This window comes from Sander vitreus, chromosome 18 (assembly GCF_031162955.1).
Source record: "Sander vitreus isolate 19-12246 chromosome 18, sanVit1, whole genome shotgun sequence".
NCBI lineage: Eukaryota > Metazoa > Chordata > Actinopteri > Perciformes > Percidae > Sander > Sander vitreus.
The window spans coordinates 18,669,188-18,690,706 of NC_135872.1; the positions used below are offsets into that span (position 1 = coordinate 18,669,188).

Here is a 21,519-nt window from a genome sequence, read left to right on the forward strand (position 1 = left end):
ACACTTCAGGAGCCACAAAGCCTATATTGCAAATAAGTTAATTTTTTGTGTGACATTTTTGGAACTCAGTATTTTGAACTCAAATATTTGGAATCTCAATCGTGTATTTCTATGTCTGTACTTTAAGAACAACAAAAAGCCCGAGTCGTCCTTGTATGTTTTTACACTTACTTGGAAAGCTTTAAAATAAGGATACTTAAAAGTGAATGCTAAACGAGAAAGTGGTGAATACCGCCTTGGCTATAGCCTATATGCCTGTATACCACTGTTCCAGGGAAGAAATATTTACAGTTTAGACCACTGGGTGGCGTCGACGATCATGGATCCTTGTGTGGAAAATGGAAACTGTAGGGCAAGGCGGTTGCTAACTCCTGTAGATGGCAGTAATGCAACACTAAGGATGCCAGCATCCCGTTCATACTCAAAGAAGAAGAATATGAATAGTACTCTCACTCTTTAGCTCAGCTATACAACTATAACAAGGTAAAAATAATTAGTTTCATGTCACTTAAGATTTAATTACATTACATATACGTACAGTGTGTCGCCAGCGGGCGGGCTCTGGCACCGGGCAGCAGCTAACATCTGTCTGTTAGCCCCGGTAGCTAGTTTGGTAACTGCTAACGCTGCTAGCTAACTTAACAAGACCGTCTGTCATCTGCGTGTTTTATCCACCACAGTTTAGACTGACGCGGTGCAGTCAATGTCAACCTTTAGCCGCATTGTTTGATTGCCTTGTTTTTGGCATTTAATTGTCAAGTTGTAGCGATTCGCTGTCAGCTAGCAAAGCCTCAACGTTCACTTGCTCATTTGACGTTTTGTCCTGTTGTTTGACCGCAGATTGTGCGATGGTTTTGACACAAAGACGACCTGCACCCACCCCGTATGACCGACACAGAATCCAACATTTAGCAGGTGAAATTTGAGGTAAGAATTAGTTTTATTAGACGTGTGCCAATTATTGCAAAATTGGGTGCCTTTGATGGATCAGTGTTCTCCTTCTGCAGGTTCCACACAGGGTGACCCATGCTTTCTGATGAGCTTGACTCCAAACCAGAGGTATTGGCATCATTTCCATGACCCGTGTTAATTTGCAGAGGCAGGAGACTTTGGAATAATGCATTAAATAAGACACGAGCTTGGCTCTTCTCTTTTTCTCTTCTCAGCTGCTGGTGCAGTTTGTGCAAAACGCGTCCATCCCGTTGGTGCAGGGTCTGGAGGACTCGGAGTCCAAACACCCCTGCCTGCCCCTGCCTCTGCCTCTGCTGCCTCCAGCTGAGAGCTCGCTGTGCAGCCCACTGGAGCTCACAGGTCTGCAGCCTCTGCTATTGTTTTGTCCACCACAAGTCAAAATACTAGCAGTACTATTCCGAGCTTGCTCATTTTCAGTGTCACCTAGGGCTGGGTACCGAATTCTATACTTTTTAGACACCCGCCAAATTGCCTCTAAAGTATCGAAAAAATGCCTAGTCATTCAATACCAAATTTAAATACCTAAATGAGTAAATCTCATCAGCGTCAGTGAGCCAATCAGCATGCTTCTACCAAGATCTAATAAAGCTGACTGTCTAACGTCACGCATCGTAAAAGTCAATTGTAAAATCAAAGTAAAAACATTGATTATAGCCACTTTAATATTTAGAGATTAAAAGGAGTCACACACAAATCACATTGTGGTATTGTGTGACATGTGGTAACTGGTAACACTAGAGCTTGGTATCGTTCAAAAATGTTCAATACCATTACAGATACCGCTACCGGGACTTCGATACTGATTCCTGAACGTTACTTTTTTCGATATTCATTTTATAAAATAAAAAAAAATTACAACATTGCACAAATCTTTTTATTTATTTTTCAGCTCCTACGACGTGAGCCCTGTCTCTCTGTGTGTATCAAATGACAATGTGAAAGGGGTGGCTTGTAGTGATGAAGCTACAGAGAAGTATCACCTGAATCTGGTGAACATAGTGAAGCATTTAGCAGCTAAAAAGCAAGATATTTCCCTCAGGAGTTGGTGGAGACCAAAAACAGAGCTAAAAGGAGGCCAGAAATACGAATGAATGATAATGTTGCTCCATAACTATTGGATAAGTTAATAAGCAACTGTTTGCTATGCTAACAAGTTTGTCATGTTGTTAGCTAACTTGTTTCTGCTCCCTCCCCCCCCCCAGTTCTGCATCAAAGTGTACAAGTCATGGAATACATATGCCACATTTTTTTAATTCAACTGCAAAGTAGAGAAGGCAATTTCTGAAATTGCAGTGTGAATGCTTGATGTTAAAAAGTTGACATTAAACTGGTTTACTGGCTTTAAAAGTTGAATAATGCCCATAATGTATGAAAGATGTAAACATTGTAAGGTGTGTATGGAGTTTCTAGATAATAGTATGAATATGTAGAGAAGACTTAGAAAATGATTGTGTGTTACATGTGTTTTTTATGTTTTTTTTTGTTTGTTTTTTATAAATTGTATGTCTACTGCAATCACATGGGAAAAGTAAATACATTTACATACTGTGAATCGTTTTTTTTTTTTGTGCACCCCTAATAAATGTGGGTAAATACATTTGCCCGTTACATAATTGAAAAGGTTTATTTTTACATCTATATTTTTGCTAGTCTACACTCATGTCACTAAAGCAATCGATTACCATGCACTTATTTGACAGTGTAAACATAGTTTGATTATTTGTGATATTAATTTGCAGATACGGTGCAGTGTTTAATTCAGGACTAAAACAAACAAACAATGGTTTTCCCCTCAGATGGAGGCCTGAGCCATGGGCCTGAGACTTCTCCCTCCCTGTCAGAGTTCGGAGGCGTGTCAGAGCGAGGCCCGTTAGTGGTCCAGACACACACTCATCCACGGGCCTCACCCAGCCCCCCACCCATCCTCCATGACCTCCAACAGTCAGACAGCCCTTCCTACGTACTACTGAACCTTGCAAAAGGTAAAGAAACACTAAACCAACCCTTAACTACTAACAGAGTCCAAAGCTTCTTCCTGTAAGGTGAGTCACTTCCTGATGGATTTCAAACACCATTTTAAAAGAGTGAGAAGTTTAAAATTAAAACTCACTAAATCTGATCTTGTGTCAGCACTTTGTGTCTTGCACGGCTCCCGATTCTACACACAGCGCTAAAAAGAAATGGGGTGACACATTTTCATGAAGAACTGTGAATTATTTTGGCTGAAAGAAATGATCCTTGGCAGGCCCATTCTCTTGGTTCATCAGACCATAGCAGGGGAGCCAAAAAAATTAACTTACAGCTTTTGTGCAGTGTGCTGTGTTCCGTCTGTGAATCAGTGAGCGATGTGAAGGATAGAAAAGGCCTTTCAGCAGACAGAATCACTTTCTGTCTATGGTTACTTTAAATTCAAATCCTAAATAAAGGATTGTTGTTGATTTTTAGCGTGTTTGTGCTTTTTCAATACGTGATAGATAGATATAAGATTAGGGCTGAAACGATTCCTCGAATTATTCGCTTACAAAAAATCCTCGATGCAAAAATGATTTGCCTCGAAGCTTCGTTAAGTCAGTGTTACCAACGTTGTATTGCTGACGGACGGTGTTTCCACACGGTTCACTATTATTGTCGCACACCAGACGCTGCTCAGTCTGCTGACGACACATGCCAGAGCGTAAATAGTGCGGGGCTAAGAGAAGAGACAGGCTGGAGAAAACGACAGAAAGTGTCCAAAGTTTGGAATCAGTTCAAACGTAATTAAAACGAGAACTCTGTACAGTGTGTCTACTGAAAAACCGAACTAGCTTACCACAATAACAGCACGACGTCAATGCTTCAGCATCTCAGCAGAAAACATTTCTCATCCATTCCACGAAGCGGACCCAACAAAAGTAAATCACGGAGTCGTATGGACGATGAAACTACACCAAACACAACAACTAGCAAAAACAAAGACAAGAAAATACGTAGCGGTGACCACAATCTGATCTAAAGAGCCGACTTGTTGACTATCCCTTCGGAGAAACAGCTGATCAACGCTCTACTAGCATAAGTGTAACAGAGCTGTGTAGCATTGTAATCAAATATATAAATGAAAATTGATTGAGTATAATTAATATTTACATATACATATATTTACATATAGGCCTAAATACAGATCAGTCTCAGGATGAAACTTGTAGTTCTGAACGTTAAGTTGCACAACTTAAGGTCATGTTTATGTATGTTTAATGTATGCCTTAGTGTGAGGTTGATGTCATTTCAGAAAATGTTTTCTTTAAACATTTTACAATGTAATATGGCACTTAAATGCACTTATGCACACACACGTTTAGTTTTTTGAGAGATGATATTGTAAAATGTAGGCAACAAAAATGTATCTTTTTCCAAAAATTTAACCAAACTATTGTTTATTATTGCTCTTCAATAAAACAAAAGTATTTCTTATCCGATTACTCGATGGAATAATCGGTAGAATACTCGATTACTAAAATAATCGACAGCTGCAGCCCTATATAAGATACTTTATTCATCCCTGTGTGGAAATTTGAGAGTTGTCCAGCATACTCCTAGCCTTTCAGAATAAAGCTCTAACATCAAACCCAAAACTGCCGAGCGTGATGGGAGGACAATAATGAATTCATAAATGTGTCCTAGAGGGACTGACGCCATTGATGATCATGCAGAGTGTTGCATTTGGCTTTGAATTGGATTGTTTCACAGTGGTTCTTTTCCACCCTCTCAGGCATCACAGCCTCCTCAGAGTCCCTGATCTTCGCCGCAGATGGCGCCGGGGAGGATGACGATGAGGGGGTCTCATCAGGGGACTATGGGATCGATGGCAGTGCTCCCTGGTATCTGCGGGTACAGGAGCTGGCACACGACAGCCTGATTGCCGCCACGAGAGCACAGCTTGCCAGAGATGCCAAGGCCAGCCAAGACGCCAGAGCTGCAAGTGTCAGTAACGGTAAAAGTCACTTTGTCTTAGAGGTCCTTTACACCGGACAGTAAAGTCAAACAGGCACTTCATAATAAAATACTACCACGTTGCTGTTTATAGATGTGTGCAGTGCCAGTGGCATGTACAATACAGTCTGTGATGTCATGTAAAATGAAAAGAGAGAAAATAAAGATGAAATGAAGGCTGTGTACAGGAAGCTGCACATGTTTATGGTAAGACAACATCATTGGCTGTTCTACTTATTATAGCAGGCATCAAAGATAGAAAGAAGAGAAATGAGGTCAGCGCCGAGATGAAAATGAAGTGTAATCAGCACCGACTGAAACTGTGTTCAACACTTCTCATCATAAGTCTCTAAATCAAAATGAATTAGTAACTTCGTCTAAACGGATTTGCAAGTCTGACTGCAAATATCAAGTGACGGTCTAAATGGCCCATTATGGTGAAACATTGATCATGCTTCAGCACATATTGTCTGTGAGGATTTAATGTGCATTTAGAAGTATGACTAATGCAGGCTTCAGAGGGTACAAGTGTGCAGTGATCAGAAAGACAGACATAGGTTAGACAACAGGAAAAAAACAGAGCAGTAACCACAAAGACATGACAGGGGAGAGGACACACCGGTGATCAGAAACAGCACCTCTAAAGCTAACTAATTAACATGTTATATCGTGTTTGTTTAATCCGCACGTAACTTTTTATTTCTTTTTTGGGCATTTTAGGCCTTTACTTATACTGTATAGGACAGCTGAAGACATTAAAAGGGAGAGAGAGGGGGAATGACATGCAGCAAACGGCCGCTGCGCCCAGGAGTAAACCTCTAAATACCCATGGGCGCCTGCTCTACCAGGTGAGCTACCCAGGCGCCCAGGGACTGTTTTGTTTTTTTGGCCGGGACCAGTAACTTCCTGCAGTTTTCCCTGGTTGCATAGCAACTGCTCTCAGCCAAGAAAAAGTCTGATAGCTGTTAACCAAAATGTTGACCCTGTAGTCAAATAGGCAAATAGATTCCAAAAGTTTCCAAATCAAGTATGATAGAAAATGTGTTCGACAGAATTCGTTTCCAAACTCTGCTTTGATTGTCGAGAGTTGTTTACTGCAGCTTCTCCGCTTGCCAACATTATATCTTAACCTGTTGCTCACTCCCTTTAATCTCTTCTCACTCTCTCAACGGTGAAGCTATCTACTCTGACCCAAGACAAAAGTTCATTTCCTGCAGCGCACGCACAGTGCCGTAGCAAGCTGTTGACCCACACCAGGAGTCAGGACTTCATCACAACCACTTTTAACTTCCCTCCACAGGCTGCCTGAGAGATAAAGAATTTGCCCATGACATTCAAGGCAACCCTGCCTCCTAGCTACAGCTCTGATCTTTGAACTCCTTCTGAGCCCAATTGCAGCCAGAGGTCCTGTTTAGAAAATTGATATGAGAGTGAAGTTTTTCATTTTTTCTTTGTCGGCTCCTAGTTGATCTCCTCCCATCGGAACCTGGGTCTGTTTACCATGGTTTATGATGTCTTATTCTGAGCTAGTGCACCAGTTAGGAAAGGGCTTAAAATACTTTGTACATTGTTGAATAAAATGTCTGCAGCAGACTGTAAGTGGTTTCAGTTGGGGATTAAAGCCAGTGTAATGGCTGCCCTCCTACTAACTTGCTGTTGATTAGTAGTGGGGTATCAGTTTTAGGTGCATTACTACTGGCACGCCGTATGCAAAATTGGACCAGTTAAAGGCATTCAAAGCGGGGAGTCCGGGCAGGTGAAAAGCGAGTGATTGCATTCAGCTTCGGGTGGTTTTCTTTTGGCTGCAGTTGTTCGGCAGGTCTCAGTCAGTTCCCGATGATTAGCTTTTATACAGCCGGGCTCCAGAGGCTGGCCGCCTGGCACTCCTGTATTGTTTTCTGCACAACCCCGCTCACTTTCCTCTTCTGGTTGCCTAGGTGACCACACACACAGTTTGACAGCAGACGGGGACAAGCGAGAGCTGCCGTCTCGGACCAGCCGCCCCCTCTCCAAGCAGATCCTCCGCTGCTCGTTTGAGGGCTGCTGCAGGACGTTCACCTGGCCGGCTCATCTCAAATACCACCTCAAAACACACAGGTGACACAATACACACACGGCCAGGGAAGATAATGGATTCAGACAGCAGTCCCAACAAGATGCCACAAGTATGAATATTTAACTCTGTGCAAATCCTGGCTTATGTGGAAACATATATCACATTTAAAAACAATAATAAAGGCTTGCAGTCTAATACAGTTTCCAGCCTTTTTATACAAGTTATTACACACGGTTTGCCTGTAAAACCAAAATGCAAAACAGATGTTTGAAGTCTTAAACACAAGGTATTACTGTAAAGTGCGTGAAAAGTGTGCAGGCAAAGAAAATCAATTTGAATCATCTTCATAGATTTCGTCAGACCTTTATTGTCTACAACAAAATTGATAATATCCCTGACAATAGGATTTACTTTATGTAAACATCAGAGTAAATACTACTTGCATCTTGCCTTGTTTTGCCCAGCTTTTGAGACTAAGTTAGTTTATGAAAGTGGTACATTTAGTGTCGGCTTTACTGTTCATCAATCATAAAGACAGCTGTGTTATGATAAGCTGTTCATATTACTTCTTAGAGTTAAGTCAAAGCAGTGATTGAACGGTGTTTTCCACAGATTGTTTAAGGTGGAGGCAGACAGAGCAACCTAACAGGAGAAACACAGCGGAGGCTTAGAAAGAAGTGTGTATTTGTAGTGCAGGAGCAGGAGGAATCTATTTGTGGTTGCCCTGTCTGACATTGTGGTGGGCTGTTGCAAATGAAACGTGCACACAGGAGACACCGAGGCTTGTGTGTTTGGTTATCTCGGCTCCCAGGAATGACCGAATGTTCAGGTGCGGCGCAGAGGGCTGCGGGAAGAGTTTCTACGTGCTGCAGAGGCTGCAGGTTCACATGAGAACTCACAACGGTGAGAAGCCCTTCATCTGCAAGGAGAAGAACTGTGGCAAGAAGTTCACCACAGCTGGAAACCTGAAGAACCACAGACGCATACACACAGGTGGGGAGCAGGAGATATTTGTGTATAAAGGCCCAAACACGCTGGAAGCAATAACTGACTCAGGCCATTTGGCTCTGCTCATTTAATGCTTCCTTGGTGCAGTCATGGCCAGAGATTTGAAGAGTCAGCAGCACCGGCGCCTCCATTTCACTGCTGCAATAAGTAACAGTACTCTGTCATATTTTATTTAGGGTGACGTTAAGATTATTTTTGAAGGCCTGTTCCACAGTCTGCTTCGACCAGTTAGACTACAGCTACACTATACAGTGTTTTATATTTTGCCCATATGTCTGGAAGAACAGCTTTCTATGCACTATAATATCTACTTAGTTGGATGAAATGATATTCAACTTTTTACGTTCTTGTGCGTCAAAATAGGTCAGCTGTCACCATGAGTTCTGTAAGTTTACTACATTAATTCTTACTATTGTAGAGATCAAGTGTGTGTGTGTGTGTGTGTGTGTGTGTTTCCAGGAGAGAAGCCTTTTCTGTGCGAAGCAGATGGCTGTGGGCGATCCTTTGCAGAGTATTCCAGTCTACGAAAACACATGCTCGTACATTCTGGTGAGTGGGACAGAGTTAACAGCTGTACAGCTGAGCACTTTTTCGTGATTGGTGTGCTACAGACATAGTATATCATCATTTGCTTTGAAGAGATGCATCCCGTATCAATCGCAGACGGGATCACAGGATCTCTTTGTGTTTCTCAGGTGAGAAGCCTCATCACTGTGGGATCTGTGGGAAGACTTTCTCTCAGTCCGGCAGCAGAAACGTCCACATGAGGAAGAGACACGGAGAGGACGGGCTCAGTAGTGAAAGCAGAGAAACAGGTCTTTTTTTCACTCACTCACGCACGCATGTACGCACACACGCACGCACAGTGCAGTGGATGGTTATGCTAATCCTTGGATTATGTAGCTTCAAGCAGCCCATACATTTTAAAATGTGCATAGAGATAGTGTTGGTTTGTTACATTTAGAAACATTTCTTGAAATAATTAATGACTTTTGGCGCTTAAAAATGTATCATTCAAATTTGTATTCTTCAGGGCCAGTAGCTGGATTGTTTTAGACTGCACATATCTCTGGGAAAGTAGAGGCAGCACAGCTCTACTGCAGAAATAGGCCTGTTGGGCGTCTTGTGATGGGGTCAGATTTGTCTGAAAAGTATGTATTTACCAAGTTAAAATGGCACAGTAACTCAAATTCATGTCTTCCAGCTTCTCATGCCTCACTCAAATGTCTTTTTGCCATCACCTTACAAATTTCCCACTGCGGCTGTGGGAAATTTACCCAAGTTTACTCCTGCCTCTATTCGTAGTATCAGTTTCAGAACCTCTCCAGATTAATTAATTAAGCGTCTCTCATTGAGCTCTTTTACTTTCCAACATATGGTCTAATTGTACAAGATCAGCTTAAATGAGTTTTTTGTGGCGTGAAACATTGAAAGCAGACAGCGCATTTGTCTACTTGTCACATGTGTGTAGCAGTGGGGAAGCACCACAGAGGAAGTGCTGCCAAAGCTAATTATAAGCAGCAGATTTATTCGGGTCAGTCTCCCCAAATAGGCTTTTGTAAAAGCAGCGCAAAGGAAGATGCTGCTTCACAACAGAGGGGTACTTTCTGAGTTACTGGATGAATTATTGAATCGACTGTGTTGGAATAACTACAGTCCTGAAAAACAACAACAAAAAACATTTTCACACAAGCGTCAAAGGTAATTTAAATTTAGTAATAATGAGCAGATTTCAGCTGTGAACATTGACTTCTCAGAATGACTGTAGATTGTTTGCTGTAAATCCTATAAATATGGTGGATTGAGTACAGTGTGTGTTGCTACTTTTGTAGGAAAAGCTAAGGTTGGTTGTCTGTCTGTCTGTGACTGACAGGAGAGGCTCTGACCCAAAGCAGCCTGCTGGAGGCAGATGGCGAAAATGGAGATGGTATGGTTACCATGACATCAACTGTTGAACCCATGAATCTTCACCATGCCATGCTGAGATCACCAGGTATGCCTTTTACACACGATGGCAGGGAAAACCCAATACATACAGGGTGGACTAAATAACATGTCACAACAATAATATAGTGAAGCTTAACACTGTTCTGTCAGTGTCAGAGGTGCTGAGTTAACTTGTGGTGTTGCTAATGTCCTGCGAAGTGTTTTTGAATCATTGCTCGTGTCAGTCTTTTGGTAACAACTGTCACTCTTTGACAGTCCACTTTTCTCGTGTTTGCTCAAGCTGTCATGACTTTGAGATGTTTTCTTTTTGGACCATGAACGAACAATTCAGACAGCAGCTATCAGGCCTCTTTGCTTTTCTTGCCTTGAAGCCCCATGTTAGAATAGTGATTGTCGAAGTTGAGAAACACAGCTTGTTGGTAGCTTGCTTAACAAACCTCTTTCTGTTCAGTCCTGCCTTGTTTCGTCTTGGTTTTAGTCCTTGCTAAAATTGTTATTCTGAAAAGTTGGTCCCAACCCATTTATGATTTATTCATTCAACTCTTGGATCATTCCTTACGAAAATATTTTAGTGGAGATTTTATAACTGGAGCGTTGCATGGTGCGGATTCTACGTCGCCTGATTATTGGTCCAATGCTGTCAAATGTACTAGATCCTCCGTGTAAATGTTTTATGATTAATTTTGATGCATGTGATGCTGACGTGTTAATATAAGGTTGTAATATTGAACTATATGTGTGCAGTGCTTATACATCATCTTCTAGGCTGTTTCTCCAATTTACATTGGTGGTATTATTAGAAGTTGTTGTAGTAGTGTTTTTATTTCTTTTCTTAATTTATTGTCTTTATTTTTTTTGACTGATAGTCTGTCTGACTGGGGTTTCTGTGACTTAATAGGGTATTTTTGTAACAACACTTCAAAAGAGTTCAGTCAACACCTCTGGCCGTCTCAACAAAATCAGTGTTGTGTGTAATTTTGTCCACCCATGTACTAGAAAATGCCTACGGCTAAATGGTTATTTAATATGAGTGTATTGTTTTGTACATTATATTGTGGTAACATACATTTTGGGATATATAGCATGTATTTATTGATTTCAACACACTTGTTTGAAATTGTTCCCATTTGTCAGAGCTTAAAGGACAATTCCGGCACAAAATGAACCTAGGGGTTAATAACGTGTGTGTACCGAGTCGACCGTTCTCTGGGAAATGTTTTCATACTAAATGTGTCTCTAGCTGAAACAAGCTAGCGCAAACCGGTGATTATCTTCTAACGCTAGCCTTCGGGCAGAGGGTAAATCGCTATTTCTACACCACTAACAAGGCCTAAATAGCTCTCTGCCCTGAAGGCTAGCGTAAGAAGCTAATCAGCGGTTTGCAGTATCTTCTTTCAAGCTAGAGACGCATTCGATTAGCATAAAAACATATCCCAGAGAACGGTTGACTCGGTACATGTTATTAACCCCTAGGTTCATTTTGCGCCGGAATTGTGCTTTAAAGTCCATATGTAATGCCTGAAAATAAGTATTGACCCCCTTGGACTGAATACTTTATAGGCTCAGTTTTACATGGGTCTGTACATGTCCTTCGGCTTCCTAAATTGGCCCGTCAGCATTAAAATCAAAAAGGCATAACAAGGTGAAAGCTTGCAAAAACTCAAGGACAAATGTTCTAGTAGAGTTTTGGCCCTGAAAAGTGCTTTGTCTCCTAATGACTGTAGGTACGTACTGATTGACAGGAGTCTCACTTTTAGACAGCATTCATGTTCCCAGGTAGTTTCTCTTGGAAGTTTGAAGGATCTTTGTGTCCCCTCCCTCCAGGCTCTTCAGACTCAGTGGTTGTTCTCTCTCAGCCACATGAACTGGTGACCATGACGACAGAAGACCATGCATATGGAGAAGATGTGGTGGCGCTGCTGTAGTCTGCCATTATGAAAAATGTCACACACTGCCTATTTCAGCAACGCTAGACTGACAGTCACATTGGACTAAACGTAGACATCTCATCTGTAAATAGATGAATTGCTGACTTTCACCCCTGTAGATATTTGTAATTAGCAACCGATGATGGTTTTATTTTGACAAGTGTCAAATGGCAAAGTTTGTACAAACGACCTTTTTTTCTCTAGTTTTTGAAAACAAATGCTCCCAAAGAAATACTGAGACGGGTTCAAAGTTTATGAAAATATAATGTCCATGTGTTATGTGCATTAACATTGTAAACAGCAGTCTGGGGTTGAAATGCAGTGATGATATTCTCCAACGGAAAATGAGTGCCACTTATTTTTTTATAACTTCAATGGCTGATATGATCGACTGTCAAATTTAAATGTACCAGACATGTGTATACCCCATTATCCTTATTACTAACTACCACACACTTGATACTAGAAACTACTGGAGCACAGTATATCACATTGCTGCATGTAAACACTGGTCACAGCACAACCAGCTTAACAACTAATCATGTATCCAGTAATGGCCCAAAGCTGCATAAACCGAGTGTCATTGGTAACATCTTTCACTCTGATGTCATCCTCCAGTGCTTGACTTGTTCTCCGAGTAGGAAACGCATTGCTCATTTACAACTCGAAACAACACTTGAGAATAATTGCTTCATGAGAAATTAAGAATTACTCATGAGGTTGGCTCCTTCCTTATGCAACACTGCAGATGTCTGGGGCCGTTAGATAAGGTAGTGCACGACGTTACCCGTGTTTGTTACTGAGCACCACCTAAATCAGCAGTGGCTGTTCCTCCCTTCTCAGTGGATCTTCAGGTTGTGAAAGTGGTCCAACGTGGCGCCCAATGCCCAGCTTGCCTCCACGTTGTTCACTTTCTTGGTCAACTAGGAGGAAAAAAAACCCACCAAATCACTCAAATGCCTTTTATATTTATTGAAATAAAAAAGTTAACAGTTTTTGTGCAGAATCTTTCCTTTAGCATTAATTGTGCTCCCATTTATATGGGGCATCACTTTAGGTGATTATGTCAAAGTGTGTACTAGAATTTTAAAAAACAATTAGGGCTGTCAAACGATAACATTTTTTAATCGCGATTAATCACTGAATTTCTATAGTTAATCACGATTAATCAGATGATTAAAATTCTATTTTGCATTTCAGAACAGTTTTTAAGTACATATTAACAATCGAAAGCAATTTTTTACCAGTGTGTCTTGATTGGGAATCAAATGAATGCAAAGAAAGTTACTTAAGTAAGACGTAAGAAAAATGTGTGAATCTGTCATTATTGCACAATTCTCCAAGTACCTAACTAAAAAAACTAAAAATCCCTATCCTTAGAGTCAATATAGTGTTTAGTAACTCCTAAATAATGTTTATTAGTCACTGACGTCCAGTGATCACCGGTTAATGAGACAGCGTTTGCAGCACCTTGCAGCAGTTCCACTGTGGCTGCTTTCTCCGTGTCATACAGACTGTGTGTGGTGAAACTACTGTCTCCCTCGACGGCAACGAGACAGGTCAGAACATGCCAACCGTAGTACGTCTTTAAGACCCGAGTCCTCTACGATGCTGACAGGTCTGCAGTTAGTTGCCACCCGTTTCGAAAGAGCTGTAGTAATTTTTTGGGATTTGGTTTCATCCACAGGTCGGCAAGTAGCACTATCCAGCATGCTAGCGGGTAGCATCACGTTAACTGTACTACTATGCTTAGCTCCGTAGGTGGTAGCTCAAGCTTGACGTGCTTCGGTGATATTTTAATTTGGCTTTACACAATGTGCATATGGCTTTCGACTTGTCTACGAGCCGTCCGGGAGTTTTGGAAAATAAAAAGCTCCATTCAGATTGTGTTGCTGCTGTGTTTCTCCATCATGCCTGCAGCCTGCAGCAGCAGGATGTGTTACGAGGAAGTGGCAGCTTGATGATAAGTAAAGGTGCTGCAAAGGGTCAAAATAGTAGCCTGTTAGGCACGACGCGAAGCCGAGTGAAGTGTAAAATAAATTAATAAATGCTGGCATGCGATTAAAAAAAATTAATCGCATTGTGTCGGCCCTTAATCGCATCGCGATTAACGCTGACAGCCCTAAAAAAAAATATATCATACGATTAGTTTTTTGCAAATGTCGGGCGACAGAAAAGGATAACTCATAGCCATCAATGCCATGGTCCCCTTATCTAATGGTACTAACAAATGCTAAATTGAGGCTATTTTAAACATAACCATGCTAATGTCTTTTTATGTAATTTTGTGAGTCCTACAACTCTAAGTCTGAGCTACACACCTTCTGACACGAGTAGTTGATTTTATAATGCATTGCAAGTTTGCAAGCTTTTGAAAAATATTCCATCTGTTGCCTCCATAAAAGCAATGCCACAAACCCTTTGGTTGGGTTGTGTAATGCTCACCTGCAGCACAGTGCTCTCCTTGAAGCCAAATCCATCCTTGAGCAGACAAGTGATGTAGGTCAGGTCCATACACAGGAAAGAACTGATCGGAGGGTACTTGGTCATCTTATTGCAGACTGAGCAGAAAAAAAGGGGAATTCATGTGTCTGTTAGGTTGTCATCTGTATTCTGCCAATAGCATGAGGGCAGGATTTCAGATAGCAGCGAGGACAGGTAGCTTGCTAGCTAAAAGTCCAGACTATTGAGATGCACACTGTGTGTCAAGTACAGGGAAGCTGCAGATCTGTCATAGTGAGGATGCATTGCTTTACCCATCTCACCCTCTTTAGCTCTCTTCTTAAAGTCTCTGACCTCCAGCATCCCTCCTCGGACCCCATCTGCAACAGGAAGTGATTGGGGTCACATTTTTAATGCTATACCATTCATTAAGAGAGAACATCCACCTTCCCACTTTCATGATGCTAATAATAGAGCTTGTGCCCGTTCAGCTTGGACTGGCAGAGGAAAGCAATTTCTCTAATAACTACACACCTATAGTTCGACAAATCCACTGAGACAAGTGCAGATGACTCACATTTCCCTGCCTGCGTCTTGCATTTGTATGGGTAATAACATCCTGCTGGGTCTGTATAATTATGTAAGGTGTGTACAGAGGGTGTGTGTACTAACCGATAAGGCCTGCATCCACAGCTCTGTCAAAGTAATAGGAGAATGCATAGAATACGTTGCTGTCTTCGAGCTCATACGGCTGATGAATTATCCCCTTCACCACTTTAAGTACTTCCTGATAACAAAGCTTGTACCCTGCATAACCTGGAAAAGAAAACAACAGCGATGTAAATTATGCATTAAATGCTGGAACAACATTATGAAATTATGCTAAATTCACCTAAGTCCATTCTAATGGACTTCAGAACCATAACTGCAGATGTTTGCTTGCAGTCACAGAATGTTCAGTTTTGTATTCGCTTAAATCTGTCACATACTCGGATTTACTCTGGATGTTTGTAGTCTGAAAATCCCTCATCACAATAAAATTCACAGGGATGTTTAAAAATGTTGATTCCCACATACAGTATCTTTGGTTTTACTCGACTCAACAGGCTGATTATACTTCCAAGAATAAATAGGATCTTACCATTTGGGTCCCCGCTCACTTGATAGGTCAGCCCTCCAAATCTCCATTCATCCCTGAACTTCTTTGGCAGGCAGGGACTTTTAAAAACCCGCCACTCCAACCCTGTTAGAGCACAGACGTGACCTGTTTAATCTTCTAACTGGCTCAATGGCTTCACGCCAGGTCACCATGGTCTGAGACTGACTCAGTCACTAACACAATTTTCTCCAAAGTCCTTCGGTGTTTAATCTCAGGAACTCGCTTGAAATTGCATCCCGGAAAAAAAAAAAAAAAACATCTCTCGTTACATCCTTTGCTCAGTATTTGGAGAAATAGGCAGGAAGGTAACAACACTAGAGAGAGCACTAAGAGAAGAGAACTGACTCACTGTTGTGACTCAGTATCCTTCAGAGACCCACACACACACACACACACACACACACACACACACAGCTAATGGCAACTCTTGCTCATGTACAGTACCTTCTGCACCCAAAGCGCCCAGTGTGGCCAGTCGCCCTGCCATCAGTCCATTTCCAAGGTAGCTGGATGAAGTCAAAGGATTGTGATACAGTTACGAAACCAACCGGGAACAGACAGTGTATGTAACAAGTAAGTCATTCTGAAAATAGGCCAAACAAATGGTGTCTGCCTGTTGTTCCCATCCTAATGACTAAGCAGATAATAGAGGTTTTCCTAATTAAAAACAGATCAGACTGAAGTTACAACAACAAAGGCACTAGCATTAACACAGTTAGTCAATACCAAAAGCCAATTTAAAAACATATGGAAATGACCTCGAAAAGAGATTAAATCAGGAAGTGATTTGATGTAATCAGATATAATTCAAATGTAGGATTATCGAATCGGTTACCTGTAAGTGTACAATTCGAATGTTGAGTTAAAGATGTCGAATCTGGCAACGTAATCAGCAACAGGAACACTTTCAATGGTTTTCTATAGTGAAATATAAAGGATATATAGTGGGCTACTAATCACTTAAGAGTTTATCTCTAGGAATGCCATCAAATGACTGACCCTCAGCTTTGGCAGGAAGGTGATCTGCGTGGATCCTCCTCCCAGATCCAAGATTCCCACTGTCTTCTTGGTTTGTGCATTCAGGTGACCTGAAAACATTTCCGTCTTTAATCCAACAGCCAAAACAGAGAGGCGCTAATCAGTTATACCTTAGATGCTATCTTCAAAAAGGCCTATTTGACACAGAATGTGCAACCCATAAGTAGGAAAAATTCCGACGCAGAGCCCGATAATGATCAGAGCTATCCCCTTGAGGCAACGGAATCATAGGTTTGAACATTCAGCCTGTATTTGTGAAGCAGGGTCTATAATAAGACACCATGATAGTTTCAGACATTAAGTTAAATTTGGACGCGAGTTTACAGTACTCACCTGTCAGATAGTTCAAAGATATCCAAGCCAGGATTCCTACATTAAAGAGATAAGCACACCAAGAAACAGAAAACGGACATTTCAGGTGGAACGCACAAGGTAATTTTAGAAAAGCTGACGACAAATTTTCACAGTAATTACAATGGTTACAGCATATACAAACGTGCAAACACAGGAGTAAGAACTATAATTCTATAAACAAGGTTGAAATGCTGACAAATCAGTTACACTGTGGCACAACAGACAATAACTTTTCACCATATAATTACAGACTTTTAAGGTCACAACAACTTTGTGGCGAAGAGCAATTTCATTTTCTTAAATATCATCATAAAAGACAGCAATAATCTGCTGCAAGTCTGCAGTCAACAAAAGATGCCTCATGGAAATTGCACAGCACACATAAAGTAGGGCAGAAGGATCACTGATGCCACCTACAAAGTGCTACAGGAAGAACATGAGTGGCTGTGATAACCTGACGAATGTGTTGCTTGTCAGGGCAGAGGGTGGGCAGACGTTACCTTCATTTGTGCCGTTCATTACGCTGACGCTGTTGTCTGGGACCAAAAACGGAGAGTCATCAAACACATGTTGAACCTGAGGAAGAGAGGCAGAATGAGAGAGAGAGAGAGAGAGAGAGAAAGGGAGAGAGGGGGAATGAGAGCATGAGGGCACCAAGAAAAGCAGCAGAGAAATAGCCTTAATGGTATCTACTGTAATGGTAGCTCATACAGAGATGCCCTCCGCTTGAAGGGATTAATTAATTCCTTCAGGGGGATTAATAAAGTATAATTTATCTTCCAAGGTGCCCCAGGGCCATCTATTGCCATCCTATCCCCTCCACAAGAGCCTTCCAGACTAAGCTCACACCACTCTGATAACAATATGTACCACCTGCCATAACGCTGAAAATGTTCTTTCCCCTTCTGCCTGCTCCTTCCCTGGATAAGAGGTTGAACTTTCCCTAGAAAGTGACAGATAACATAGCACCAAACAACTCCCTTATGATAAAAAAAAAAAAAAAAAACTGCACTCTACGTTACAGAGGTCTTAACAGTATGTCATGTCTCAGTACCAATGCACTCTTTTACCTGCTTCAAAATAAGCTGGGCTTTCTCTGCAGCCAGCAGCCGAAGTCCAGCTGTAGCTCGGAGAACCAGTGGAGTTCTCTTCCACTCCAGACGAGGCACAGTCTTCTTGGCCACCTTCAATAACATCCTCACTGTGTGTCCAGCCTTTAAAAACAGTCACAAATGCTCGTTACAAAACAGCACCACTCAGAACGGTCTTTTGACAACAGGGTGAGTTGAGAAAACTGAAGTGTTACATATCAGGCTGCTGAATATTCACTTGTTTGTCATTTTACTTTTCTCACTTCCTACTTACTTTCATTAGCAATGTGATTTGCTGCAGTGGGAGGCTACTGGCAATGTTTCTGAATACAATGTAGAGCCAGCTGACCGTTTCCTTCGACTTAAACAATTAGATTTGACAATGAACTCACCATTTCAGGGGAGTCAGCATATGCTGACAAACCAGGCTTTATGGAATGGAACATCTCATTGTCCAAAACAGGCAGCTCTAAAAGAAGATAGAGAATAGAAGATTAGCCCACATCAAATATGCAGCAGCTATTTAAAGCATTAAGAGGCCTAAATCTGCTTAGCATACATTTGCTGAATATCTGACAAAATAGGATTATTTCTGAAGTGAAGTTGAGTATAACCTATGTCCCCTGAGGTGAAAATGTACAGGTTTACAGAATGGAGAGGCTGTGAGGATGCTGTTTGCATTGTAAATCAATTGATCTCAGGCCACGTAAATACATGACATGATGCACTTAGTGAAGTAAATACACATATGATTTAACCTGCCTCTCATCCTGGATGCTGGTATGATAACATCAGTAAAAGAGCAGAGGAAAGCCGGTCAGAGTAATCTGTCCAATATTACCTGAGTCACTCTGGATGAAGGTGTAGATGTGGATGCGTGTCCCTGTGCTCCCTGCATCAAACATCACTGCATAGAAGATGCGGCTGTGGTTTGCTGGGCGGCTGAGACTGGGAAGGATGCCCCACATGTTGTCGGTCAAATCCAGGAGAGAGGTCTTGACCTGGGCTCGGCTCAGCCCTGTGACAGAGAGCAGGACCAGGAGTAGAAGTGGCACAGTGAGCTTCATCTTCATTCTGGAGAATCAACCAAAGAACAATATTATTCTTTCTACAGCACTTGTAAAGATACTATTTTTATTAAAAGGGTTTGAACTGCTAAAAAGAAGCAGCTCAAACTGCTGCTGACTAGATAAATGACAGCATGCCAAGCAACAGAGGAAGAAGCAATAGAGACCACGCCCCGTCAGACTTGCTAACCAACCAGAGACATGCCCCAAAATCAACCTCTCTACCTGCTGAGTCAACTCCTATAGAGAAGTTAGAAAACATTACACCACCACCATGTTGGACTTAACTTGGTGGACTTTAAACATTTGATCTTTCGATCAATACACAGCAACTCAACCATGTCTGAACATCTCTCTAGAAAACTCATATTTAATGCGAGCCATCATGATTTCAGTGAGGCACTGCTCTGTGGGAAACCCCTGCTGAGACACGGTCACTCTGCTTACATTGAAAATTCAGAGACTGAAGACATGAGAAATTCTACTGCACGTGAAATCCAATTTAAGTGTTGAATGTTGAGCATTTAACTTGCGCTGTTGCCAAGAGCAAGTTACAAAAATTAATAGAAATGCTACAACTTGACAGTGGACATACCATAGGAATTACTTTATAGTCGGCCCCTTTATTATTTATCACTGAAATGTTTCAGCAGCTAAGTGGGAATTTGTAACGAGGAGTAATGACTAAAGATACATTCCTGAAGGTTTTATTTGCCTACTGCAAAGGGTGCATGCTCCTCTGTGCGACTTTAAAATGAAGCATGAGATCATTTTCATTTGTGGCCTGGATTTTTGCTCATTTGTAGCTACTCACTGCTAGAAAAAGATAGAAATACTAAACATCAAAATACACCAGGCCTCATAAATTTACAGAACTAGTTATGTGTGTAAGAAACTGCCACTGAACTTCATGTCATGGCCATCCTATAAAACGATGAGTCACATACCCTACATCTCAGTATTTGAGAAGAGCATGTATTACTACGAAGACATCTTCATAAATCTGGCAGTGTGGACTTATGAGACTATGGTTTTACCGAGGTCTCCAGTGACTTGTTTTAATGTAAAGTAAATATGTGGCTCCAGAGTGGGCAGTATGCTCTGAGGCAAAGCAAAAAAGGGAACTGTGTCAGCCTTGGAGAAGAAAGCCTTGAATGATTCACTCAAAATCACCTTATAATCCTGATCAATTCTTGCAACATTTTTTGAAAACTTGCTTGTAGTAATGGGGAACTACCGGAATTGTTGGGTCTTTGTAAATTATAGTGTGTGGTCTAGACCTACTCTATCTGTAAAGCGTCTTGAGATAACTCTTGTTATGATTTGATACTATAAATAAAATTAAATTGAATGTGTAGTTCTTAAATAGCTTAAAAGGCAGTAGACACATGCAACCGAGACTCTAAACTCTCAAAATCACATTGTAGAACTAGTTCCTGATTTAAAACAATGTTCTGACTGCAGCATTGGTTACCTAGTAGTGTTTATCAGTATTACCAAACTATGCAAACCATACTGTCTGAGAGCAATGTATACTGCAAACAAAAACAGAAGAGTATTTTGTGATTATTGCTAGGAATATAAGCCATACATTTCCACATAACCTTGTAGAAATTTCAAAAGAAATGTTGAGGAGTTTCTTGAACCTTTGTTTTTATAAAGTTATATAAGGTATTTGAGTTGTAATGTTTTTAATTCATTATATAGTGGTTTAGGATGCTTATACTGAATCTTTCTTGGGCTGTCTCACTTGATATGGAATTTAAAAAGAGGCATGCCGGCGGACAATGGCAATTGCCATTGCCAAGAACGTACTTTTACTGTAGCAGTAACAGAAAGTAACCATAAAAATATACTTCTACAGTGTCCATAAAGGTTATAATCAACTGTCGGTTTTGCTTTTTGAACTAAGGTGGTGTCAGTGAGCAGGAGGTTTCATAAGCCAATGTTCTCCGGCTGGATGTGAATTCAGCAGAAGGAAATAAGCAGGTTATATATAAATAGTCATGCATTCAATTCACAGGTTAGCTAGATACACGCAGCACTACAGTATTTCTAGAAAACAAACTCTTGAGTTCTAAAGGTTATCATTAACGTTATTTCTCACGTTAGTTATGATAACGTTAGCTAGCGTGAATGCTACGTTAAAGAAAGCTAGGCGGTGAAGTTTGTTAAAAAGCTATCTACGTTAGTTAGCCGCACGTTACAGCGTGTTCTTCGAAGAACCTAAAACTTGTCCAAAAACAATAAAACACGCAAGTAAAAACATCTGTAGCTAACTTTGGGGAGTGCTTTCTGAACGCTAAACACAGTCCGAGCTCACCATGATGTCTGTCCGTCTGGTAACACGACTCGTCGTCTCGCAGCTGAGTCGTCGTGACGTCACCCGTGTTGTGATAAAGTTGTTTTCAGTCTCATGCAGGGCTCATCAGTGGATGACCGAATAAAACATGCTGAGTACAAAACAGATAGCCCACAAAGAACAAAACAG

At 41.2% G+C, this 21,519-nt stretch overlaps 2 protein-coding genes across 4 annotated transcripts; one reads left to right on the plus strand and one right to left on the minus strand.

The window, feature by feature from the left end:
- Nucleotides 1–378: 378 nt before the first annotated feature.
- Nucleotides 379–12,872, plus strand: znf410 (zinc finger protein 410). Of its 2 annotated transcripts, XM_078274144.1 has the most exons (12): nt 379–483; nt 841–927; nt 1,008–1,059; nt 1,167–1,311; nt 2,769–2,954; nt 4,718–4,939; nt 6,876–7,035; nt 7,806–7,987; nt 8,462–8,551; nt 8,698–8,817; nt 9,876–9,995; nt 11,774–12,872. In XM_078274144.1, the coding sequence occupies exons 3-12, from the start codon at nt 1,027–1,029 to the stop codon at nt 11,872–11,874; spliced, it is 1,359 nt and encodes a 452-aa protein (XP_078130270.1). In that variant the 5' UTR covers nt 379–483; nt 841–927; nt 1,008–1,026; the 3' UTR covers nt 11,875–12,872. The 2 variants fall into 2 exon arrangements, with proteins under 2 accessions (XP_078130270.1, XP_078130271.1); XM_078274145.1 differs by lacking the exons at nt 9,876–9,995; nt 11,774–12,872 and adding an exon at nt 9,036–9,645.
- entpd5b (ectonucleoside triphosphate diphosphohydrolase 5b) lies at nt 12,122–21,441 on the minus strand. Of its 2 annotated transcripts, none has more exons than XM_078274147.1 (14): nt 21,352–21,441; nt 18,803–19,035; nt 18,354–18,430; nt 17,941–18,084; nt 17,371–17,446; nt 16,850–16,885; nt 16,478–16,566; nt 16,314–16,396; nt 15,923–15,984; nt 15,461–15,562; nt 14,992–15,135; nt 14,643–14,699; nt 14,323–14,438; nt 12,122–12,800 (listed from the first exon to the last, which is right to left on the minus strand). In XM_078274147.1, the coding sequence occupies exons 2-14, from the start codon at nt 19,032–19,034 to the stop codon at nt 12,717–12,719; spliced, it is 1,302 nt and encodes a 433-aa protein (XP_078130273.1). In that variant the 5' UTR covers nt 19,035; nt 21,352–21,441; the 3' UTR covers nt 12,122–12,716. The 2 variants fall into 2 exon arrangements, with proteins under 2 accessions (XP_078130273.1, XP_078130272.1); XM_078274146.1 differs by having other exon boundaries at nt 14,634–14,699.
- Nucleotides 21,442–21,519: the final 78 nt, after the last annotated feature.

Excerpts from the sequence above, each read along its gene's own strand:
- znf410 (XM_078274144.1), top strand. The coding sequence starts at position 1,027 with ATGCTTTCTGATGAGCTTGACTCCAAACCAGAG. Across the intron at positions 4,940-6,875 it reads AGCTGCAAGTGTCAGTAACG|GTGACCACACACACAGTTTG; the intron begins GTAAAAGTCACT and ends CTGGTTGCCTAG. Across the intron at positions 8,818-9,875 it reads TAGTGAAAGCAGAGAAACAG|GAGAGGCTCTGACCCAAAGC; the intron begins GTCTTTTTTTCA and ends TGTGACTGACAG.
- entpd5b (XM_078274146.1), bottom strand. The coding sequence starts at position 19,034 with ATGAAGATGAAGCTCACTGTGCCACTTCTACTCCTGGTCCTGCTCTCT. Across the intron at positions 18,431-18,802 it reads CTTCATCCAGAGTGACTCAG|AGCTGCCTGTTTTGGACAAT; the intron begins GTAATATTGGAC and ends ATCTTCTTTTAG. Across the intron at positions 16,397-16,477 it reads CCTTCCTGCCAAAGCTGAGG|AAAACCATTGAAAGTGTTCC; the intron begins GTCAGTCATTTG and ends ATTTCACTATAG.